This window comes from Amyelois transitella, chromosome 10 (assembly GCF_032362555.1).
Source record: "Amyelois transitella isolate CPQ chromosome 10, ilAmyTran1.1, whole genome shotgun sequence".
Classification (NCBI taxonomy): Eukaryota; Metazoa; Arthropoda; class Insecta; order Lepidoptera; family Pyralidae; genus Amyelois; species Amyelois transitella.
The window spans coordinates 7,828,707-7,852,270 of record NC_083513.1 but is presented as its reverse complement, the minus strand read 5'-3'; the positions used below and the strand labels follow the sequence as shown (position 1 = coordinate 7,852,270).

General features: G+C 33.3%; 1 protein-coding gene across 1 annotated transcript in view; it reads right to left on the bottom strand.

The window, feature by feature from the left end:
* LOC106136367 (suppressor of lurcher protein 1) overlaps positions 1 to 23,564 on the bottom strand; it is a 208,658-nt gene that overhangs the window by 45,484 nt on the left and 139,610 nt on the right. The window contains exons 5-9 of the mRNA XM_060946265.1: positions 23,035 to 23,191; positions 22,565 to 22,624; positions 17,103 to 17,191; positions 14,769 to 14,891; positions 13,321 to 13,392 (exon numbers count right to left, since the gene is read on the bottom strand). Of these exons, the coding sequence (XP_060802248.1) occupies positions 13,321 to 13,392; positions 14,769 to 14,891; positions 17,103 to 17,191; positions 22,565 to 22,624; positions 23,035 to 23,191 (501 nt within the window). The remainder of the gene's footprint in view (positions 1 to 13,320; positions 13,393 to 14,768; positions 14,892 to 17,102; positions 17,192 to 22,564; positions 22,625 to 23,034; positions 23,192 to 23,564) is intronic.

Here is a 23,564-nt window from a genome sequence, read left to right as displayed (position 1 = left end):
ATTAATCCATCCAGTTAACGTGGTCTCTTGATTCTGAACTGTGTCTAGGTAGGTTCTATTACTAATATAGATAATTAGGATCTTGGCAACAGTATAGTTACAAACAGAAAGGCGATACGTATGGGAACGCTAGCAAATTATTTCGTAGTAATGCTAGAAGCTAGAGATACTAGGTATGATATCTTGAGATTTGACCTATTAATTGTAGAAACGTCAGACTTACAGACATGGACGTATTTAAAGAGATTTTTCAGGGTAGGCTTCCGGGTTTTGTTCGCTAAATTCTTGTATCTCTCTAGTTCAGACTAATCAAAGAGATAAAAAGAGATGGAAGACCATGCCTCATTATCATTCATGAATATTACCTTCCATGCTGGTCTGGTAGCAAAGAAAAGACGTAGTGTGTATCAGCAGCTTCTCATTCCGTGCAGATAGTGAAGTCAATAAAGGGAAAGACTAATGAACTTGGGATTCTTTTCTTTAGGCTATGAACTAGCAACCTGTCGTTATTTGAATTTCAATTCCAGCTTAACGTCTTTTCACGAGATCTGTTGTTGGCTCTGTTGACCCCGCAAGGGACAAAGTGATTATAAGTATGTATGAATAGACACGTTAATTTTTTACAGATTTATCACGGGCGTGATGGTGTGGTATTAACCACACTATATTTATTAACCCTTTTTTTTTCTACGCCCAAAATAACGGACGATTTAAGTACTTTTTACTATTCAGTATTTTTTATAAGTTTGCATTTGTATCCTATTTCTATGGAAAGGGCTTCCCTTCTCCTCCATTGTATTATGGTTTTGATTTTCTACACCTAAGGGGAACAATAACAAGTCATATAATAAAGGTGAAAGTGGAATTGGGCGGGTCCTGTCTGTCACATGCACCATGAATGATGGGATATTTTATTGATACGGTGGGTTCCGGGGAATGGACATAGTAAACGGGGCTGGTGCTCACAATGTATGAAGTTTCCTAACGAATTACTAAAAAAAAATATTTTTCTGAAAATATATAACTTTTGAGAATTAATAATTGGTAAAACTGTGACTGATTTTAGAGAAAAAAAAAGACGATAGTAATTTTGTTTCAAATATTTCGGTTTTTTTTTTATTACAGAATTTTAAATTATAACAAATGGAATTATAACTTTTTTTATTTACTTTCTTTTAACCAATAATCTTAAAGCTTCAATGAACATATTCAATAATAAACATTTGCTTTTAGACTGAAAGAAATAAATTTGAACTGCAGGGTTTCCAAATAAAATGTCACCTCAGGTACCAGATAAAATGCTAGCGGACCCTATTATGTAGAACCTGACCTAAGCCTTTGCAAATCACCTGCCTTTTGTCGCAGACTAGCACCTGAGACTAATATTTTTCATACTTAGTGGAACGTTATTTTGTATGAATGAATAGATAATTTGAATAATACTGTAGTGAAGTTAAAAATATTCACGCGAGCAAAATGTACAATTGATATTATATTTATGAAAGGGTAAAGTTTTTAAGACTATTCGTATTAAGCTACTTTAATTCAACAGGTCTGTCCGAGATCTAAATTGTAGTATTTAATGGTATTGACCATTTTTGATACTTGTCGGATTTTATTTTGTACAACTAACTATTCGTTTCATTAATTTTCTATCATCAAAAATGAAATAAATTTAAATGTACTTACATATAAATCTACTGGCGCTCTTCGCCATAGTTTCATTAATATGACAGCAGAAGGAAATTGAAACGAAACTCAGCAAGACGCCGTGGTAACTTTTCTTGATCATTTCTCCAATTCCCATCTACCGCTGACCCTTCAGTAATCACTTCACATGTTAAGTTTTACACTATCGTGGTGACGTTTTACACTTTACGGCAGAATAGCGGGAACACTCCACGAGGCGACCGAATCGTTTACCAGCGGGATGAGGTCTGCGTCTCGCCGAAGCTGTACCTATGGACCACTGCGCAGTTGAAACTTGCATCACCTTTTTTCAAGCTGCTAGCAACTCACATGAATTTCATGCTCCATTTTGTGCTGTTAAATGCGAAAATATTTGCGCAACTAGTTTGTCTGAACGACGCTAAGAAATTAGCATTTTTAAAGTGTTGTTTTTTCGTGTAGCGCTTTGAGTGTATTAAAAATATGAGGAAATGTAAGAAAGAGAAGGCAAAGGACAAGTTTATAACTTTTGGTAAGAAAAGTTGTACAAATTATAGGGCTGTTTATACCTTGCTAAAATGTAAAGTCAGATAAATTTAGTATTTACAACATACTTACATGTAGAAAAATAGCACCCTTTTTATTTGCAAAGCGGATAACATGAATATGTAATGAGTAAGTACGAGTAATTCATTCATCCTATTATAAATCGAACGTGTACAATTTTTTTTATTTTATAAACGTTCGATTTTCTTCCTTCATATTTAAAAATAGAATTTAACCTGTTTTCTTTTTAAAAACTGTTATAATCGAGATGTATTCATTCAACGAAATACATATCGATAATTTTAAATTGCTAAATGCCATGTAAATCACATTGGTTCAATACACGGACCGTTCAATCCGGAAATCCATTCGCAATCAAAATGACGGACGAACAAAAGTATTTCATCGTTTCCGTATTAATATATCTTTCGACTATATCGACAATCGACATATTGAATTCAGTAAACAAGAGTTTTTGTCTTTTAGATTGTTTTAGCTTTTGCCTCTGGCCGGATACATTTTTAAATTGATCATCGATCTAGTAACATCCCAGCTGTTTTTTTTTTAATATTTTTTATGTATATAATTTACCCTTCTACATATTTATTAGATTTTGATGATAATTTCAAACCTTTATTTGAATACAATGAAGATTAAATGGAAATTCAATCATAAATGAATGAGTTCAACGTTAATATAAGTAATTAGTCGATAATATTATACGATAATTGGATTCTTGAACATAATTATGACAACGTACAGTTATAGACAAAAGTAGGTCATGCGGCACCATCGCTAAATAATTTACACTGTCGTAATGAGTAATCTGTATTCTGGTGTAAAACAATAGCTTTTAGATAGTAAAAGTAACGTATCTTGATCAAATCAGGGACGCCCTGGCCTCAAGAATACCTTAAACCGACAAGCTTGCATAAAGAAAGTTATGAATGTGGCTGAAGCGGAATAAATATACAGGGATTGTGGCGAATGAAAAGATATAGTTTTTTCCTTTTCCTCCGGCAAGGAGGCGTCACTGTATTTAGAATCTTAGCATGGTAAAGAGAAGGCGGCAGGTATGTGGGGCTCGACACAATGCTAAAAGCAACCGCATTTATAGTTAGAGTGTGTACATCTTCATACTACAGCAAGCAAGCAAATCTACACGCCCCGAGCACGTCTTTTAACCCTGAAAGCTGTTTTTGGGGTTGTATCTGTTTTTGGAATCCTCCTTCTGCTACCCTTATAATTCTAGGAGTTAAACCAGGTCCTGTCTCAAGACCAAGGCTCTGGTAGAAGTGGGTTTGATATCTGGCCTCATTGGTGCAGGAAATTGCCATTAGGCTATGGATTCCTTTTTATTTGCGGTTGATGGTGAACCGTATGCACTGAGCCCCTATCGCGATTGGATCCCTTAAAAAGATATCTTTAAGATGGCTAATATAAACACAACAGATAATAATATTCAATCCACGAACAGGATCCAAAGTCGCACCACGAACTCCTCTCCAGAGAGTTTGGGATCTAACGTGGTTTATATCAGAGACGAATGAAGAAGAAGAAGACCTCCCAGAAAATATAAATATCAGACAAGATATTAATACTAGTGGTGAAATTAGTCCCTAGACAGTTATTTGTTTACCTCGTATTACGTGGATTTGCTAAGCTAACTATGTGTATACAGTGCAACTCCCAACAGACTGGGTTCAATATCTTAGATCCAGTTAGCAATTGTATTGCGAATATTTGTTCAGGAATTTGTAGTTGGCTGTCCATTGAAATTATCAGAGAAAGGTAAATCAAACAATCTATGTTCAGATGATATCATCTGAACATGAAGTAGAGGTTTTCTAAGAATTTATATTACCTTGCATGATAAGAGTTTTGGGATATTATATTTTCCGAACTTTCTAACTTTGACAAATTAAGGTTATTACAATGTTCGTATTATAAGCAGGTGCCTGTTTATTTTATACATACATAAAATCACGCTTTTTTCCCGGACACAATCTCTGCATACTGTTTATTTGACACTAACATGAAATCATAGCTTTATCTTATACGGCGTAGCTAGAGTGAAAAAGACTAAAAGGCCACGTTCAGCTGTATAGCTTAATTCGAGGCCGCCCGCGACTTCGTCCGCGTGAAATCATTCCCGCGGGGACTCCGGGATAAAAAGTAGTTATTCTGGGTCTTCAGCTACCTACATACCAAATATCATAGCAATCGGTTCAGTAGTTATTGCGTGAAAGAGTAAGAAACATCCATACTGACATCCTGACATACTCACAAACTTTCGCATTTATAATATTTGTAGGATGATCTAATTGAGTTACGAATAGTGATAGATATGGAGTGATCCTATTCCAAAGTGTTCCTAAACCACATGACACGATAATGTTAAAAACAATTAAAAAATTGTAAGTGTAATTTCTAGAACTATAGCACAACACTTTAGGAGTACGGTAATGTAGTGGTTTTTATTTTAACTGCTTTCAGCTCTCTTTAATAAGGAAACACCATTTTTTCCGGAGTTTTCCTTTTAAAGTTTACTTCACGCTGAAAGATCAAACAGCCATGTAATTAAGTTTGTAATTAAATAAAAATATGTAGGTGGCGATTGCAATATTTTACACTTTATTTTTCTTTTTAACGCACGTTTGCGCGTAGATTCTCTCCCATGGGAATTCTCAGGAAAAGTTACCTAATGTTACTCCCGAAGGTTATTCCATCTCTGTGCCAAATCTGTACATTAATTTGAAAGTTATTTTTATTAGCCCAATCCCAACTAATATTATGCGAAAGTAAGTAAATTTGCCTATATGTTTTTGTAGCCGCTAAATTCGCGCAGGCGAAGCTGCGGTTAAAAGCTATTAGAAAAGCTTAATAAAAAATAACGGCCTTGCAATGAAAAGAGGTTACTATTAAATATGTAACCTTTTATGAGAGTCTGTTCTTAATTTAAAAAAAAAAACGAGTAAAAGAGATATTAAGAAAACGAGGTTTAATTTAAATAGCTGAGGTAAGGAAACAAATGTGATCTCCAATAAAAAATACGAAAATAACAAAATAATGTAACATGATAACGGCATAAATGCTTTGGAATTATTTGTTGATATTTTGAAATATATGTTCAATTTGGAGAAAAATTAAAACAAAAAAAAAAACTGTGATAAGTACTTCAGTTTACTATAAAATGCTACAGACTTTTATTATCTTGCTCTTGAAATATGGTACCCATTCCCACTTTATTATTTCCTATCGGATTGGTACTTCTACAACCGTAGCGGCCTTATCATAAAATTTTTGTTAGGGCGTAAACACAATGTACGTCTTTATATATACGGGTATGTGGCTTTATATACATTGATTTGAAATTGTTTTCATTTATTTCAAACTTCCATTCTGTAATTTACTAGGATTTTTTAATTCAAGCATTTTGTCAAAATATAAATGTACGTGCTTGTATTTTTGAGAAAATATTTCTTGTGTTATCGTCAAAGAGGTTCCCAAGGATTTGAAGGTTAACATTTTTTATTTGAGACTGATAAATTGCGGTGTTGTTTGAATAGCGGTATTACGTTTTTGTAAAAATTTTACTGCATAAAAATACATAATCATAGGCATATTGCATTAAGAAAGAAAAAATGTACATCGTAGATAATTTAAGTTATTGAATTTTGTAACATTGAGAAGTAATGTTCAATATTGTCATCCACATATCTACACAATTAAGTAATAAATAATTTTGAGATAAGTTTTTTTTAGTAATTTAAAGTGTCCCATAGGCGTCCTCCTAACTTTAAGGAAATTTCATTTCATTATAATTTAAATACAACATTATCTGGCGCGAGCGTTTACACACTCCACGAGGTCTACATAACCCACACTAATTAGACACATAGTTTGTCTCTCTAATTTGCGCTTGTGTCTAGTTCGCTGAGCAGTGTAAGTTCTCTAGTTGTTTAACAGACGATAAAAGTCTTATTTGGGTTACAAAAAAAGCATTATTTTAATTTTAGTCATATTTTTAATGACATTTTGTTTCTACAGGAACAGCCTTTATAATAGTGATCTTTCTATTTCATGTTGTAGTAGGCGATCTACAGCCAAAAGAAATTCGTTGAATTAAATATAAAGTTCATACACGATTGACTTTTGCATTTTTAATTACGTACATATTTGAAAAGCGAAGTATGGATGCGTCCTAATAAATTTAATCCGACTACGCTTAATAAGAAACTCTAAGAGTTAACTTAATTAGGTGTTCCGTACAACATCAATATGGAACGATGACAGAAAACTCGCGGCAAAGCTTCTATAAATCTTGTTCCTCTTTCGGTATATTTTCTTAGTCGAATTAAAAATGTTTCCCGTTTTATAGCACAACTTCGCTGAATATTATGTTAATTTATTTTGAATAAACGTCCCCTAGAACAATTAAAGGATTTTTGCAGAATAACTGATTTCTTATTTGACTGTATCTGTGTGCTAGATGAAACACACTTTGTTACGATGAATAATACCTAATGTACTACCTTGATATCTATTATTCAGCATATTTTTCCCAATCAAACTGAGGGTGTAATGTTGTATGATTGGTTTTTCAGTTTGGGGCATCGTGAGCCAAAAATAACAGTTTTGGTGCGGTTAATGTTATCAAAGACTCACTTATCAAGGTAAAACATAATTAATATAAGTACTCGTAACAATAGCTATCCTTGACGGAAATTATCCAAAAAAATAGGGGGCCCTACAAACCGAATTGTACGACTATAGTAACTAAACGAAGGGGTTATATTTGACTTTTACATGGAAGGAATAAATCGATCTTTTTATGAAAATTTGGGCCTGACCTAAAGAGAGTGTCAACATTGTCCCATTTCAGCTTAAGTTTATAAGCGAACAATTCAACAAGGAGAAGATCTACACACAATGTAAGTCAATACTGAAACTGAGGACACAGCATAACAAACATGTTCCGCACTTACTAAACTAAGTTCCAAACTAGCTACGTTTATAAATGTATCATCAAAGAGGTAAGTTTCATTAAGAGATCCTGTCGGAATAACAGTTTTGTAAAGTACCGGAGAGTTACGTAAACATTATGTTTAAAGTTCGCACGATTATGAATGGCAAAGTTGAATGTAACATACATACAAATATATATGATCATGAGTCACGTAGAATGAAACACATTTTCATTTATTTTGTGTACTACAGTACGCCCGCGGCTCCGCCCGCAAACTCCCTATTTCCGTTTTCATGTGAATTTTGAAATTAATTTCTTTCGATAATAATATATCAGTCAATCAATGCCCTCTTATATATAATTAGGAAAATTGTATGATTGAGTGATGTTGTTCCTCGTACATCAAAGATTTAAAGACAATTTTTGTTTCATATACATTCACCAATGTTTTCACGCAAGCTCATAGTTTTAGAATACTCTTGACCTGACCTGACCTGACCTTTACCCAGAACTCCGTCGGTTTGATCAAGGTAGGTTAAAAATAAAACTTTAAATTTAACCCGTTGGCTTTAGTCTTAGGTACTCTTTTAAAAAAAGAAGGAGTTTCTCTATTCGAGTTTTTTACGGCTTATTGATGATATAAAATGTTTTTGATGATCATGACAGCTGCTTATTATTTTTTTAACAGGCTTTATCATTTTTGTCTTAATGTGAAAAAATAATTTCTAAGCATCACGTAACTATGACAGGGAGGGGAAATCCTTAAAACTAAATCCAAATGACTGTCTAGAATCCAGGTATAGGAAGTATTTTCAAGAAAGAATACAATTTCCTAGCGACCAAGTCAGCTTTGAGGCTGCTCGAGGATTTATGAACTAAATTGGCCGATGACATTGTTCCGCAATTTCAACTTTTATTTCCTTTATAAAGCTTTTATTTTCTAAGTAGGCACTTATTTTCCATTCAACATATGTAAATTAAAATAAAGATGCAGAAGACTAAAAACGACCATACGGCTTTTTCCTGTCGATTTTGTAGAAAGTGGCAAAAGGCAAAATAGTGAATCGAATATTACAAACTTTGTCTATGATCTATATTAACCCTTAAATGTCTTTTACGATTCATGAACTAATTACTAATTTGAAATTTCTAACGAAAACTTTGGTAGAAAAGAATATAAAAAAATTTAATTGCGTTAACAAATTTAACGCTGGTACAAAATATACCAAAGCTTATGAGGCGAGCTTACATATTTCAATAACATTTGATAGTTCCTGTAAAATATTTGATAGGTACAAAATAAATATTTAGTTTGTGAATAAATCGTAGAGATAATTAATTTCGATAAACATGATTCGATTAACAATATTACAAAACGTAAACCAAATACAAATAAACTACCCTAAATATAATTTTACTTATGCATTATTTTTTTTATAATTATTGATTTGAGTGCGATTTGTTATCCAGAAACTCTCAACTACTTTTTCTGCAAGAATGTAAAAAGGAAAATTGACTGACATAAAGCATAGCAATTCTTTGTCTTCGTGTCTCGTGTATTGTTAATTGTATTTTTCATTCAAAATGTAAGTTGATACGGCACATTATCAAATTCTTGCATGATAACATAGATATGAATGAAACAAAAGAAGTTAGAAGAGAACTTTACCATTCCGGATTAGAGGCGTGTTCATCACTAAGTTAGTATTTTCTCTGTCAGTATGTACCTATGCGTTAATCTCGAAAAGTTGTGTTCTTGTTTGTAATGATGGAAAAATGGTTTTCTGAGGAAGGTTTATAAATGCTACCCGCGCGAACTTATAAACATAAATGCTAACCGTGCGAAGCAGGGGCGGTTCGCTAGTTAAGTATAAAGAATACGGGGAAGAGCAAGGATCAGTAGACAGGCCGAGCATCCTGCGCTCTGTGTTGCAAACCAAAACTGCAGCAGGGAGCATTTTGTCGTTGTCCTGTGGCGTGCCACTAATAGCCGTCCGTCCGTTCACGTTCCGGGCTCGGAACCGACTAAAATGTGGCTATTCGCTATTAAGAACATTTGCAGCATAAATAATTAGAATAGTTTAACCTACGTGTTTAAATAATTACTAGCGTTAACGTTGTTGTTGTTTTTTTTCTATTTTATTAATAAATGTAAAAAGCGTTGTCGGTGCATTAAGCTAGTCAATTTGAAATACTAATAGAGAAAGAACACTTTTTGTATTTTTGGCTTTTAGTTGTAATCATTTCATATATTAAGATTGATAGTATTTATTTCTAAAGGAATCTAAAAATACTACCATAGGTATTATAATTCCTACTACTTTAATTTACCATTAATGTTGGATAGAGAATACATAAAATTTTGTTCCCCAAATGATCGCAAATTATCGTGGCGGGCAACAAATATTCTGTTTTATTTTTTAACCGCAAATTGTTTGTAATGTCCACAACAGGAAGCTTACAGTTTGCTTCCACGGCTATAAAAATATGGAAAAACATCCAACTATTTGCGTTCTGCATTAAATAATTTTGCTACCGCTAAATAACTTCAATAAAGATACAACTATTAAAATAAAAAATAATAATATTTACATACGGTAGAGGTTTCCCAGATTAAGTAAGCCTCGAAGAAAGTTTGAGACTTGTGTTACGAGATACTTACTTACTATATTTTAGATAAACATCCAATAAAAGACCCAATCAGAGAAAGTTCATTTCTCATTATGCCTTCGCCGGGGTTAGAACCCGGGATCTCCGGTATCACAGACAAGCACACTATCATTGCGCCCCAGAAGCCGTGAATATTTAAGAGACGAAGAAATTATAGTAAAATAGTAGTAAATTATAGTAATTGAAAACTATGAAATTTTCGGTTGAACGATAGAAATAATATGACAGAACGAAGAATATTGAATCCGACTGATATTCTGGTTTAGTTAATTAAAATGACAAAATTTCCTCAAAATAATATTTCTTCAAAGTTTCACTGAAATCCAAACTAACGATAAGCTTAAATCTGGGTATTTGGATACGATACGGAGATAGACCCACATACAAAGTGCCTGCGGGCGTCCTTTGCTTTGCACTGGGTACAGATAACAAATCAACAGTTTCGTCACAAATCGCAGAAATCGTCCTTTTCATAGAGAGCATAACTTTGGTTCGCTTCAGAAAAAAAAATCATAATATTCAATTTAAGAATATGTCTTGTCCGTGGTGTCAAGTTGTGTATTTCGAAAATCAGGTGTGTCATATATTTTGTAATTAAAATTTAATTTCTTAATTCTTATCTTGTTTATTTACAACAAAAATAGTAAAATTAATTCTGACTTTCATCATTGCGTGATGTGTGCTCATTCATCAGTCAACAAACTTCATTCTTTGAAAAAAAATTAACGGGCTTTAAAGTACAAAATGAACTTGCTTGATGTATTGATTTGAATTTCTTAGTTTTAAACTAATATTTGAGTTTAATGTTTTATCCAAAGGCCAACTACACTAACAGGTTACCTATTAAATTAATAAAGCTGCGTATTCATTGATTTCTATTTTACTTTTCACGAGAGTGTTTTGAAACCAAAATGATAATTTAATAGTTAAACTAAGCAGTTAGTCTTCATTGAATATACTGTTATACGATTCGCTTCTTTATAAGCGAACAAGTATTATAATAACTAAGTCCAATCCCACTTCATAACACTGTTCTTTTAACGCATAGAAACCGGACGAACAGTCAATGTAATATTCACTCATTATGGAGCAATACCAATCCTTGTTTCGCTCGTACAATGCAGCAAAGTTCATTATTTATTTAGTTCAGTGTATATTTTACAGACCATTGCAAATGCAGTGTAACACCTATTTCGAAGGTTAGTGGTTTTGTAGTGCTTGTTATATTAAAGATTAGTTTCCGTTTAGTTTCCGTTCATACATCATTTGAGCTTATTTGTTTTTGATAGATTTAACTGACTTTATTAAAAAAACACAGAAAGAATAGCAGTAGATATAAATTTTGCTATTAAGAATTACACAAGGAAACGAAGAATAGATTTTTCAGATTTTAGAGAATAGTGATTCTATCCCAACTATATTACAAATACATACTTTATTATAAAATATGCAAAAATTATTTGTTTTCAGCATCTGTTTGTTGTAATTAGCAGACAACCCATGAAACCTCTTCATGCTGCTGAATTATATCACAAATATATTATTAAGAGTCTGGGGAAGGACATAAGATACCTTTCATCCCGGTAAAAACTGAAGTTCCCATGGGATTTGCGAAAAAAACCTGTATTCTTTTGTAGGTGGCGCTAAATTTGTCGCTTCTCTCTCTGTTAGATAGCGTTAAATTTAAATTTGTCGTTTTGAGTTAAATTCACGCGGGCGAAGCTACGGGTAAAAGCTAGTTATCGGGCTATTATACAGCATTAAAACTGTTAGAAATCCTATTTTGCAAATGCACAAGTTCGATTTTAGTCAGTAGGTCAACAAATCTTGTTTGTATGTATAATGAATGTACAATGTGCAGGGACGGCGCCGCGGCGAACGAAACGACTTTATTTATGTTGCACATTGCACTGGTGCACAAGGTTTTTATGTTTTGTTAACAAGATTGCGCCTGTTGGATTTTTGTATTTGTATCAGGTGTAGGTATCAAATTTTTCTGACTTTAGGTAATATTATAAGAAATAGAAGTTCAAACGAGTTATACAATCCTACTAGTTAGTCAGTCTCGGCTGTGTCCCATTTCTCTGGTGAGAAGCCCGTGGTATGCCTTTGACATCTTCCGACTACCGCACCCCTTGCTCCCTGCAACCATTTAACCTAAATGGACATTGGTTAACTAGAAAATACACACGCTGATTGCTATATTATTCAAAAAAACTGTTCTGATTTTTTATCTGTGCCATTGTCGTTCCTAATTGTGTGAAATTTTTAAAAGCACTTATGATAAAAAGAAAATAGAACTATTAAATGTACCACGTTTAGACAAATATTTGAAATATTTGATTATAACCATATAAATCCTGTTAGCCTTATTTTAAAATAATTCAAATCCATCTAAAGTTACTCCAGACATTTCGACCAAGCGACATTTGCAGTGTAAATTTGTTATTCATTCGCTTTGTCAATTTTAATACTTGGAATTACGCTTTCACACTTTGTCGTTCGTTCTTCTTTTTTCGAAAATGGATGAACGTTGAAGCATTTTTCATTGTGTGTCCTTTTTTCTTTGTCGAGATACTGGCAGTTGAAATTAATTCATTCATGTATGAAAATATAAGAAAAAAAAAAACGATTTAAATAGAAGCGTAAGATTTTCCGAGCGATTTTTCAAAACTTGAAAAACTTACATGACACTAAAGATATTTTGCATTAAATATTGTTGCATAAAATACGACTTATGTCAGAGTACATTGTATTTCTTATTTAAATTTCTCTCTTTTTATTAGAATTGTATGTATTTTATATTAACTACAAACATTTCCCCAGAAAATCCAATAACTCACCTACTATATAAATAGTCACCCATTACAGGGATTTAAAAACTAATTACTTTTCGACCAAGATTGACCGCAGATTACTGGGGATGATGGCTCGATGGACGCGTTGTAATGACGTCACACGAGCGATTTAATTGAGAAAAGTTTAAAACGCACATTAACCTTTATTATGTTTATTATTGGTCATTATACAATTGGCAGTGAATAGCGAACTGCATAAATCGCTGTGATTGTGATCTTTGTCTGATATATTATGTAAGTCGTATTTATTATTTTTGGAAAGTAATCAGTTTTAATAATTTAGAGAATTTTGTCCGTTGTCCAGACATATTGTATTCGAGTCTTAAAATGTTTCATAAGGTAAGTACCTTAAAATATCTTAACTGTTACTAAATTATAATATATCATATTTAAATATATGTACCATCTGTATTACATATTATGTATGCTATAAAATACCTTAAACCTTACCAAAGTAAAGTAATGAGTATCTACCTATATTTTATCTTTATTTTTGAGTTTTAATGAATGTTTGTTATGATATAACCATCATGATCCAAAATATTTTTCAAAGATACACGTTGTAGCATCTGGCATGTAAACATAAATGATTTATCAAAATTTACTTACTTGTTGCGCTTACTTCAGGACCCAAGGACTCGAAGGCTTTTCCAAAGCTCAATTTTAGTAAGCGGTCGGAATCTGAAACAAATGTAAATTTCCATTATTTATTGACTGTGTACCTACTGCTAGTGCCATCTTTTGAAGGAAACATAAAACTCGGCATAAACGAGTGGTTCCGAGAGGTTTGTAAGTTTCAGGAACGGGATGTTTTATGCATCGAAACTTTACTTCGTAGTCCCACGGATTTACCATAGATGGCGCTTTTGCAAATGAAATATAAAAAGTGTTCTGAAGATTTGTTTTGGATCTTTCCAGATATTTTTTGGACTTTTTCGTTCTTTGACATTTGTTTTTTTTTTAATTTTGTAACCATATACAATGCAGCACAACATGAAATTAGAATGGTATGGATATTTATTTTTTTCCCTTTTAGCAATGTTAATCCAGTTTCTAGAGATGAAAAATCATTACTTGATGAATTACTATATCTATATTATATATCTCTTTTCTTTTCCAGCCTCATTGAGTTCATCAAGTAATGATTACACTACCTCGTATCTACGTATCAATTTAATTGCATATTGCCTAAAAACCAGCTGTATAGGCACAAACTGCAGCCATTTTTACGGTTTACCAACTAAGTGGGAAGTCTACCTAGGCAATCTGGAAGGCGGCCAAAATTCCTATTCATACCTAGTTGGCCGCACTCACAAATTAAACTGGATCTTCTTGCATTTATGCATTCACCAGAATATCCACATTTTAATATTTTTTTCCTCGTTTCTTATCGTATATATAGATTAAGTACCTTTCTTTATACAATTTTATGCATATTGGATGGGAGTTTTAAATAAAAGGCGATTAAGGGATTGGCTAATAACATTGGAATTCTTTTAGGCGATAGGCTTGCAACTTGGCACTATTTGAATCTCAATTCCTTCTTAAAGCCATACAGCTGAACGTGGCCTATCAGTCTTTGTGTGACTGTTGGCTCTATCTACACCATAGGAGATAAAGACGTGAATGTAATTATGTATATTTAATTTTAATATTTTGTTACTATGCATTTTATGACCTAACCTTGAACATAATCATTTTAATATATTTTTTTTGTTTTAAACGTCAGCATATTGTTATTTAAATCTTAATTATCCAAGGCTGCACATTATCAATGCTGCTGGGTTTCTGCCTGTTTCAAGTAAGTATATAAATGTACTTAAAACTTAAATAAATATATAAACCTTTTGTATCTTTTCTATGTCTTCTCCTCACACTGCACGCGTAAATTCTTATGTAGATAAATAAAAAAAAATCATAGACAAAAAAGGAACGCGTCTTTACATAACATACATTTGGTTTTTGAGGCTATTCAGCACTTTAATACCCATTTTTAAACAATAACACTATAAAGAAAACGAAATATAGTTTAGATACCTTTATATGGAAATTCTCACCTGCGGCTGTGGAGTCAGGAGGTGGCTGAAAGTGGAAGGTGGCCGCGAAGCCCTGGCCAGGGGTGGCGCTGTTGGCTGTGAACTGCAACAGGAGAGCTGGTCCCGTTGACAGTACCTCGTACCCTGGGAGAAACAAAACCTAATTAAATAAGTTTACTTTTTGACCAACTAAAAAAATTTGTTCATTTATCAATTCACGTTCTTTAGCTGGTATACGGCTGGAACATTAAAGTTAATATTTAAGCAATATTATTTAAGAAAGTCGCACGTGAAATGTATTAATAGAATTTGAGAGGAGGAAATTTAATACTGAAGGAGCCATTGTGGTTTGTGCAACTGAGAGCCGCTGGATTGAATTATTGCCAAAATTAATTGGATGCTAGAATAGGTAATATCATCTCCCCTAGAAATTCTATTAAATGAGATGTTATGTCATCGTAGACATTTCCTGGATTTAATATTTGTTTGGAGTTTGCCTACCCTTCCGAGAAAAATTTGTACTGCCCGCGTAAAATGAGAAAATCCGGTAATTTCCGACATACGAGTGGACATGAAAAAACTCAAATAAAAACAAGTGAAAGTTTTTATCATTTTCAGTACACAGAAAGTTTGATTAAGCTCAAAAACCCAACTGACATTTTTGTAGAATAATAGACGACGCCCGCGGCTCTGTTCGCGTAAAAGGAAAGAACCCGTTTAGCTCACGTTCCCGCGAGAATTTCGGGAAATCCTCTCTGTGTGTGTCCACTAACTAACATTCATAACAAATTTTAACTTTCTACGCTCACTAGTTTCGGCTGTGCGTTGTCCATTAGTCAGTAACGGAAGAGTTTAATATAATAATATTTATATTGATTTGGTCTAGCGTACTAGTTTAATAATTTTTCACATTATTCAAATTAAGCTTATTACTTATCAATTTTGACATGCTGCATACTTAAGTTTGTATTTCAAAATAATATTCCGACAACAACCATAAACAGAATTCATCACTCAATATTACAAATCAACAAGACTATCAATACAATAATAATTGAGTGAGGTGGCAGGATCAGTAACAATTAATTCAATTTCAACAGATTCAAACTGTCGTGTTTTGCTTGAATCAACTTTTTATATTAATTGGGATACGACCTCTGCTATTTCAGATTGCCCCTTGAAATAGATATTTGAACCGAGTCTGACCTATAAATGGACAGCCCTTTTCGTGAAAAGTCGTACTTTGACGTGGCATTATTCATTCAGATGGCATCAGACGGCGAGACGGGGTGACGATGTGGACACGAATATACCTGGTTAAACGCTGGATTAGAATCGATTGCATGCGATTCGATTATTTGTTATGAAATATACCTAATAGTAAGTAGTATTTTAGTAAGCACGTTTATCGTCACATGTAAGAGTTGCATTCTTCGCAAATATTAATTGCTTTCATTAAAAAGAAATTTAATTTTAAAAATTACAAGATTTTTTTTCTCTATCAACATTATACAATTATTTTCCTTCACCACAAAAAATTGCATTGATAACATTCAAACAAAGGTACGTAACTTCGAAAAGAGTTATTGATGCATAGGCGTAGTGGGATTCGAATCTGGGCCTTTGAAATAGGATACGCTTTCCAGAAGGATTACTTCAGAAAAATACAACAAAATAACAAACAAACATTTATAAATGTGAATGATAACATCAGCGTTTACATTTAACTAGCGATTCGTGGAAACCATCGATTTCCTTAACAACCAACACAGCGAATACTTAAATATGTAGATAGATAATTAAGTATCGATTTTTTTGACCTTGGGTACTAAGTACCTATTTGTAAATTTGTTCTACATTTTATACGCTACATTAGTAAGTTAGACTACCTACATTAACTGCTTGCAGGCGTTGGGTACTATAATGTCCACTTCCCTAAAACACCACTTTCCGTTACAAATATGTATTCCACCATCAAAAAGTAATTTTTGTGTACAAACCTTATTAGAAATAAATAAATAAATATTTTGCCATGTGGTTCCCGGTACCATTAAAAAATATCGTTCATATCGTTCCCATGGATGTCGTAAAAGATGACTAAAGGATAGGCTTGATATATAATATATATAACTTGGGATTCTTTTAGGCGAAGCAACCTGTCACTATTTGAATTTCAACTTTACCATTAAGCAAAACAGCTGAACGTGACTTATCAGTATTTTCAAGACTGTTGGCCCTGTCTACGCCGCTAGGGCTGATATAGACGTGATTATATGTATGTATTTGTGTGAATAAATATTAAATATATATAATTAATAAGGGATATAGACCATATATGTATGTACATTGACTAACCTGTAAGTTCATTACACAACATGGCTATGGCAGGTGCGTTCGTGTCTCTTCCATCGAAGACTTTTATGATGTCCGCTCTTCGGAGACAACTGAAAGAAAGATAAAAATTATTTTGTTTTAATAAATTTAGTAAATTTTTCATAACTACTTACCAAAAATATTTTTTTTATGTGATAGTTTATACATTTGTACAGATTAATTTCTAATTCGTCTTTTACAACATCCACTGGCAAATACAGGCTGGTTACTAACACGGCACCAAATTGACCAATTGCAACCTCTTTATTTTTACATAACATACATACAAATAATCTATATCCTTTGCGGGGTAGACAGAGTCAACAGTCTTGAAAAGAATGATAGGCCACGTTCATTTGGCTTTAAGTTAGAATTGAGATTTAAATAGTGAATGGTTGCTAGCCCATCGCCTAAAAGAAGAATCCCAAGTTTATAAGCCCTATCCTTTTACGATATCCATGGGAAAGAGATGGAGTGGTCCTATTCTTTTTCTATTAGTGCCGGAAACTACACGGCACTATTTTTATTTTAACTAAAGACATAGTGTAATAGACTAATAGTCTTGTTCAAGTAGTAGTCACTTGACGTGTCTATTTGTGTTACATCCATGACACATACCAGATAGTTTCATCATATTAACTTAGTTAGGCATCTTCAGTAAATTCCGTTAGCGAGATGTCCTAGTTTAGTAAACGACTAACGTTAAAAGCCTCTGTAACACCGTAGAGAAATTAAATTAACGTGCTGAGAATATTGTACATCATACAGTGATAGGGTTGTCAAATCAATACGCAGATAATTATGCAATAATCAATATTATGCCTTCTTATTTTTTTATGAGTTTAATGTGATAACTATGTTCTCCTTCAGTACATCTTCTTTTTTTAAAAACGACCGTTATATCGCCCTATCAAGGTAGTTTTTTAGGTATAAATTTATTATCGGTTATTATTTCAAAATTTTGGAAGGAAGATTGACATCCATACATAATTTCATCATATAAAAGTAGAAGTTTAGCTGTAATAGCGTGCACGGATATACTCATTTTCGAATTTACACAACCCCAACTAACATTAATAATGCGAAAGTAAGTTTGTTTGTTTTCGCTCTTCACATGGTATCTACTACTAGAAACTTCTTAAAATTCTGCGTATATGTAATTAAGGGTCTAAAGAAGGACATACTCGTACTATTCATCCCGGTAAAAACTATAAGTTCCCGTGGGATTTGCAAAGCCTCTATTCTTTTGTAGGTGGCGCTTAATTCACGCGAGCGAAACTGCGGGTAAAAGCTAGTTAAGTGTAACGAAATAAATACTTCTATTTATTTCGTTCTACTATTACTTCTATTTATATTGTACTGTGTATATGTGTCAACCCTGGCTGCCAAGCGTAAACGGATTGTAACATAAATTCGTACAAGTATTGTCGAACTTCATACATTCAATTACAAGATTTCTCGACACTTGATACGTGTTACAGGTTTTGCCGGTACATGTTTTGTATAAAGTAAGCTTAATTGAATAATTATGTCACGTGGATATTATAATAAACCAAAGTTAATGCATGTTCTGATACTTGAGTGTACCTACTTATTTAATAACTGTACTGTATGTGCAATAATGTGTTTATAAACAAACATACAAGGAAATTTACATTTTGATTTTCCCTTTCACATTATCTACATTTATTATCCAAACAAACTTGTCGGTTTAGCGCTTGACCTAACCTATCGCGAGGACCTAATTCCTCGATTTGGAAATACTACACGCGGCCCATGAGGAAACTTAAGCCATCTCTCATACTAATCTAGCGAGTTGGCACAACTATCTCTTGCCACAGTATATTCGTCTAGTACTTCCCCTTCTAACAATCCCATTCGCACTTTCCTTGTATATTGGCTTAGTCAACCTGCCCTCTTACCGTATTATGGCACGCGCAACGGCGTTTTTAACTATTGCTGTTTTACGTCAAAATAAAAAGCGAAATGCGATAGTTTTTCACGCGATAAACCACACAGCACGCTTTAAGTAGTTGGTCAAATTTATACAAACTGCACTCCCTCAGATGTATGATTGAGCAAACAGTAGTTAGTTAGTTGCAAATTCTCCCCTGTTACCAATTCAATGTAAATTCTATCCTGAAACGGTGCACTGGCGCATAATGCACATAATTAACCAGGTATAGTTTATGACCGTCGCAGATATATGTACATTTGGATAACTGAATACTCTGAGCAATGAAGTCAAAGAAAAAAAGATGTAGTTGTATTTATAAAACTAACTAGGAAAATTTTAAAAGTATTACCTTAAGAGATTAACTTACGTTTTTATAACGATATTACGAATAAGAAAAATCAGATAAACGATTAATACCAGTAGGCTATTTATAGTAGTTTATTTATTGAAACTTTATGCAGGTGTAAAAAAGGCCTTGCCGGAACAACATCCCAAGGACCAAGGAGCTTGTATAAAGAGATAACTGAATGTAGACAAAATAAGTCTTCAGAGATCCTAGCAAGCTGTCTCTGCCTACTCCACCGGGAAAGAAGCATAATTTAATGAATGCTTGTTATAGTAAAACCTTTATCTTCTTCCTCCTCCTGGGTTTAGTCCCGGTTGCATCCTCACCTCGCTGGAGAGGAGAGATTGACCATGGATACTGGATTGGGTGGGTCAGGATTTTACACGAAGCGACTCCCGCCTAACTCCGCACCCTTTGCAGGGGAACCTAACCCGTATTGGATCGATCATGGTTACAGAAATGCCTGAATGTGCAGGTTTCTTCACGATGTTTTCCCTCACCGTAAATGCATAAACTATTTGGCTTTGTTTATCGCACGATCTATTTCGATTATTTGTCTACAATATTCACTCATTGGTGAACGCATCAGTTATCAAGTTCCGGTGTTTAATTATACAATTCAGTTTCAATGAACGGCCCACAATTTGTTTATAATTATACCGAACTAGATTTTGCCGTTAGCTTTAAGCAGTATTATTTGTATCAACATAATGTGAATGACAGAATGATGATTAAAAAAAAATGCTCTATTCACCAGTGGAATTTGATTAACATGTCATTTCTGACTTGAATTTAACAATATTAGATCAATTCTATTATTAAGCTAAACAGCTGAACGTGGCCTATCAGTCTTTTCAAGACTGTTGGCTCTGTCTACTCGCAAGGAATATCGACGTGATTATATGTATGTACGTATTAGATTATTATAGTCTAACCTATGCTTTAAAAAGTTCCAGAACATAAACATTTCACGTGTTTATCCTTAGTCATAGTTTATTTCAGAGCCAAAGAATTGGAGGCTAAGAAAAAATGTAATAAAGACACTCGTACAAAATATTAAGAATTAGAATTTGTTATAGTATAACTTATACTTGTAATAGTACGTTGAAGTTGAAACTTATTTCAATATGGCAACACTCTCCTCGAGTAGAGCACTCAGCGTCAATGGGACCGATAAAAGTCTTATTTTTCAATTTCGCAACATAGTCGCCTAATACCAAATTGACACAGACACTAAAGGGAAATTGAAAAGCCACAAATATAAATAAAAGTAAATTAAGTTTGTTTAAACATATAAAAATAAGGATGAGTTCGCTATTGTGTATTACTTACATACATACATATACATATATAGTCACATCTATGTCCCTTGCGGGGTAGTCAGAGCCAACAGTCTTGAAAAAAGACTGTTCCGTTCAGCTTTTTGTCTTGATGATACATTAAATTTTTTATTTTTGTATATATTGTTTTTGTCATAATAGTACGAGATCCGGCTGCAAAATCACTACGTTCATCGCGTAGTTAATCAAACTCACATTTTAACATACATTTATGAATAGGATAATACATAGATAATAGGGTGCCAGTCAATAAGTGGCCGCAAGTAATTTTAATTAAATTAATGTTAATTAATTTTCCAAAAAAAATTTCGTTCACTTGTTTTTTAAATAAAATATCATCCACATCATAGAAATGTATGTAAAGAATTCGAAAATCAATGGGTGCCGTTACACACTCGGCCGCAACTACTACGCAGCCAGGTGTAAACAGGTAATATTTTGGTCTATTTATACGTTCATGTCGTACACGCATGTTTTTTATATCAAATTAAAGCTAATTTTTTTTTTAATATGATTATATATCGCTGCCTGTGAATAAATGGCCGCAAATTAGGGTTGCTAGCTGTTAAAAACTCGAGGTATCCGAGATAAAGTGAAAGAGAGTTAGCGCGTAACGCCACTTGTTAGACAAGGATGGCGAGTACCAGCTGTGCGAGTATTTGAAGCCATTGCGCACGCGTATAGATAGGGTTCTCAACAGTCATCTTTTTTGTAAAAAAAAAAATAAAACATACTCAAAATTCTATTCTTTATAAGTACGCTTTTTTCATTTTTACTTGATCAATAAACAATGTTTTATTATGAAATAAATATTTACTTATTTTCATTTTTTTTTGCAGAATATTAATTACTTAATTATAATTTTGGAGTAAATGTAAAGTCGATCGTATTACTGTTTGCATCGCTGGCTGAGAACCCAATCTATTGACGCGTGCGCAATGGCTTCAAATACTCGCACAGCTGGTACTCGCCATCCTTGTCTAAGAAGTGGCGTTACGCGCTAACTCTCTTTCACTTTATCTCGGATACCTCGAGTTTTTAACAGCTAGCAACCTTAATTTGCGGCCATTTATTCACAGGCAGCGATATATCATCATATTAAAAAAAAAATTAGCTTTAATTTGATATAAAAAACATGCGTGTACGACATGAACGTATAAATAGACCAAAATATTACCTGTTTACACCTGGCTGCGTAGTAGTTGCGGCCGAGTGTGTAACGGCACCCATTGATTTTTGAATTCTTTACATACGTTTCTATGATGTGGATGATATTTTATTTAAAAAACAAGTGAACGAATTTTTTTTTGGAAAATTAATTGACATTAATTTAATTAAAATTACTTGCGGCCACTTATTGACTGGCACCCTATTATCTATGTATTATCCTATTCATAAATGTATGTTAAAATGTGAGTTTGATTAACTACGCGATGAACGTAGTGATTTTGCAGCCGGATCTTAGACTATAATATGATTTCTATTTTGTACATTTTGTACATTTTTCGAGTAGTACCTAAATCCATGTTATAAACAAAAAAATCAAAGCAAAATTTTGATAACAGAAATTTATTTTATTTTGTTTTCTTTGTCGATGTTATATTATTTCTTTTAAATTTAATGGAGTATAAGATAATTTATTTGAATTTACAGCTGATGACTTTTCTATGGTTATACTTTTCCATATATGTGTTTTGGCTTAGTCCCTGGTTGCTAGTAGTTTTACCCCTCTGCAGTTGCCTACAGTTAACCAATAAACGAAGAACTTATTCTAGAGTTATTGCTAAGGTAGTAACCATACCTTATGTCGCCTTTTTGCAGGGATACTTCTTCGAAAACAACTTTCACGCGTTCTTTTGGTCTGAAAATACAACGAAATATTTTTATATTATATTTTGTGACCGTTTTCAGGGAGTGAACAAAAAGTCCTCATTGTTAATAGTCATTAAATACGAATAAGGGAATTGGCAAAATCATCTAGTGCAACTTTTACCAAAGATCATTAGCAAAAGCTCCCTTGCAAAGATTGCGGAGGTCCTCGAGTAATCTGATTTACTCAGTCCAGAATCATGGTGCATCCTGGGCTCCTCTTTAGAGAGGTGAGAATGTACCCAGGATTTACACTAGGAAGAAAGAAGAAGTCCAATAATAAGATCAATAATAAATGGGATATATATTCTTTGGTGAAATTTAATCGAAATGCAACGTATAATTAGTATTTGAAAACTGAAATTTTTATGACAATGATTTGAATACATTCCTTTCACTTACCTAGCATGAAAGTGGTATGAACACCTCACGTTATTGGGGTAGATGGACGGGTACCGGGGGCTGTAGAACCTCCCGTGAGTGGGTCGGTTGCCGGACCGGCTGAACTGGTAGTCGCATTCGGTTCCCGGCAAGTGCACACCCTCAGTTTCGAAGAGGCCTGAGGACCAAATTGGTGTATGTACAATAATTACAAACTAATAAAGTTTTATACTTCAGATTCTTATTTAAGACTATTTATGGCCTAGCGACCTGCGTATAACGTAAGCTTTCCACATCTATTCATCTACACACTTCAATGGATAAGAATAAGTACGTAAAAAATTCCAAATCTACAGACCGATTTGATTAATTTAATTACTAGCCTTAGTCATGGATTGACTCAGTAACAAAAGGTAGATTATTACACAATATGTAATAATGTAAAACAGTATTTACGAAAATATATATTCCTGAAACTTTTACAAAACATTGTAAAATTAACTTCCACGTCGCATTCTCTTAAATCCTTCCGATTACAACAATCCTATATT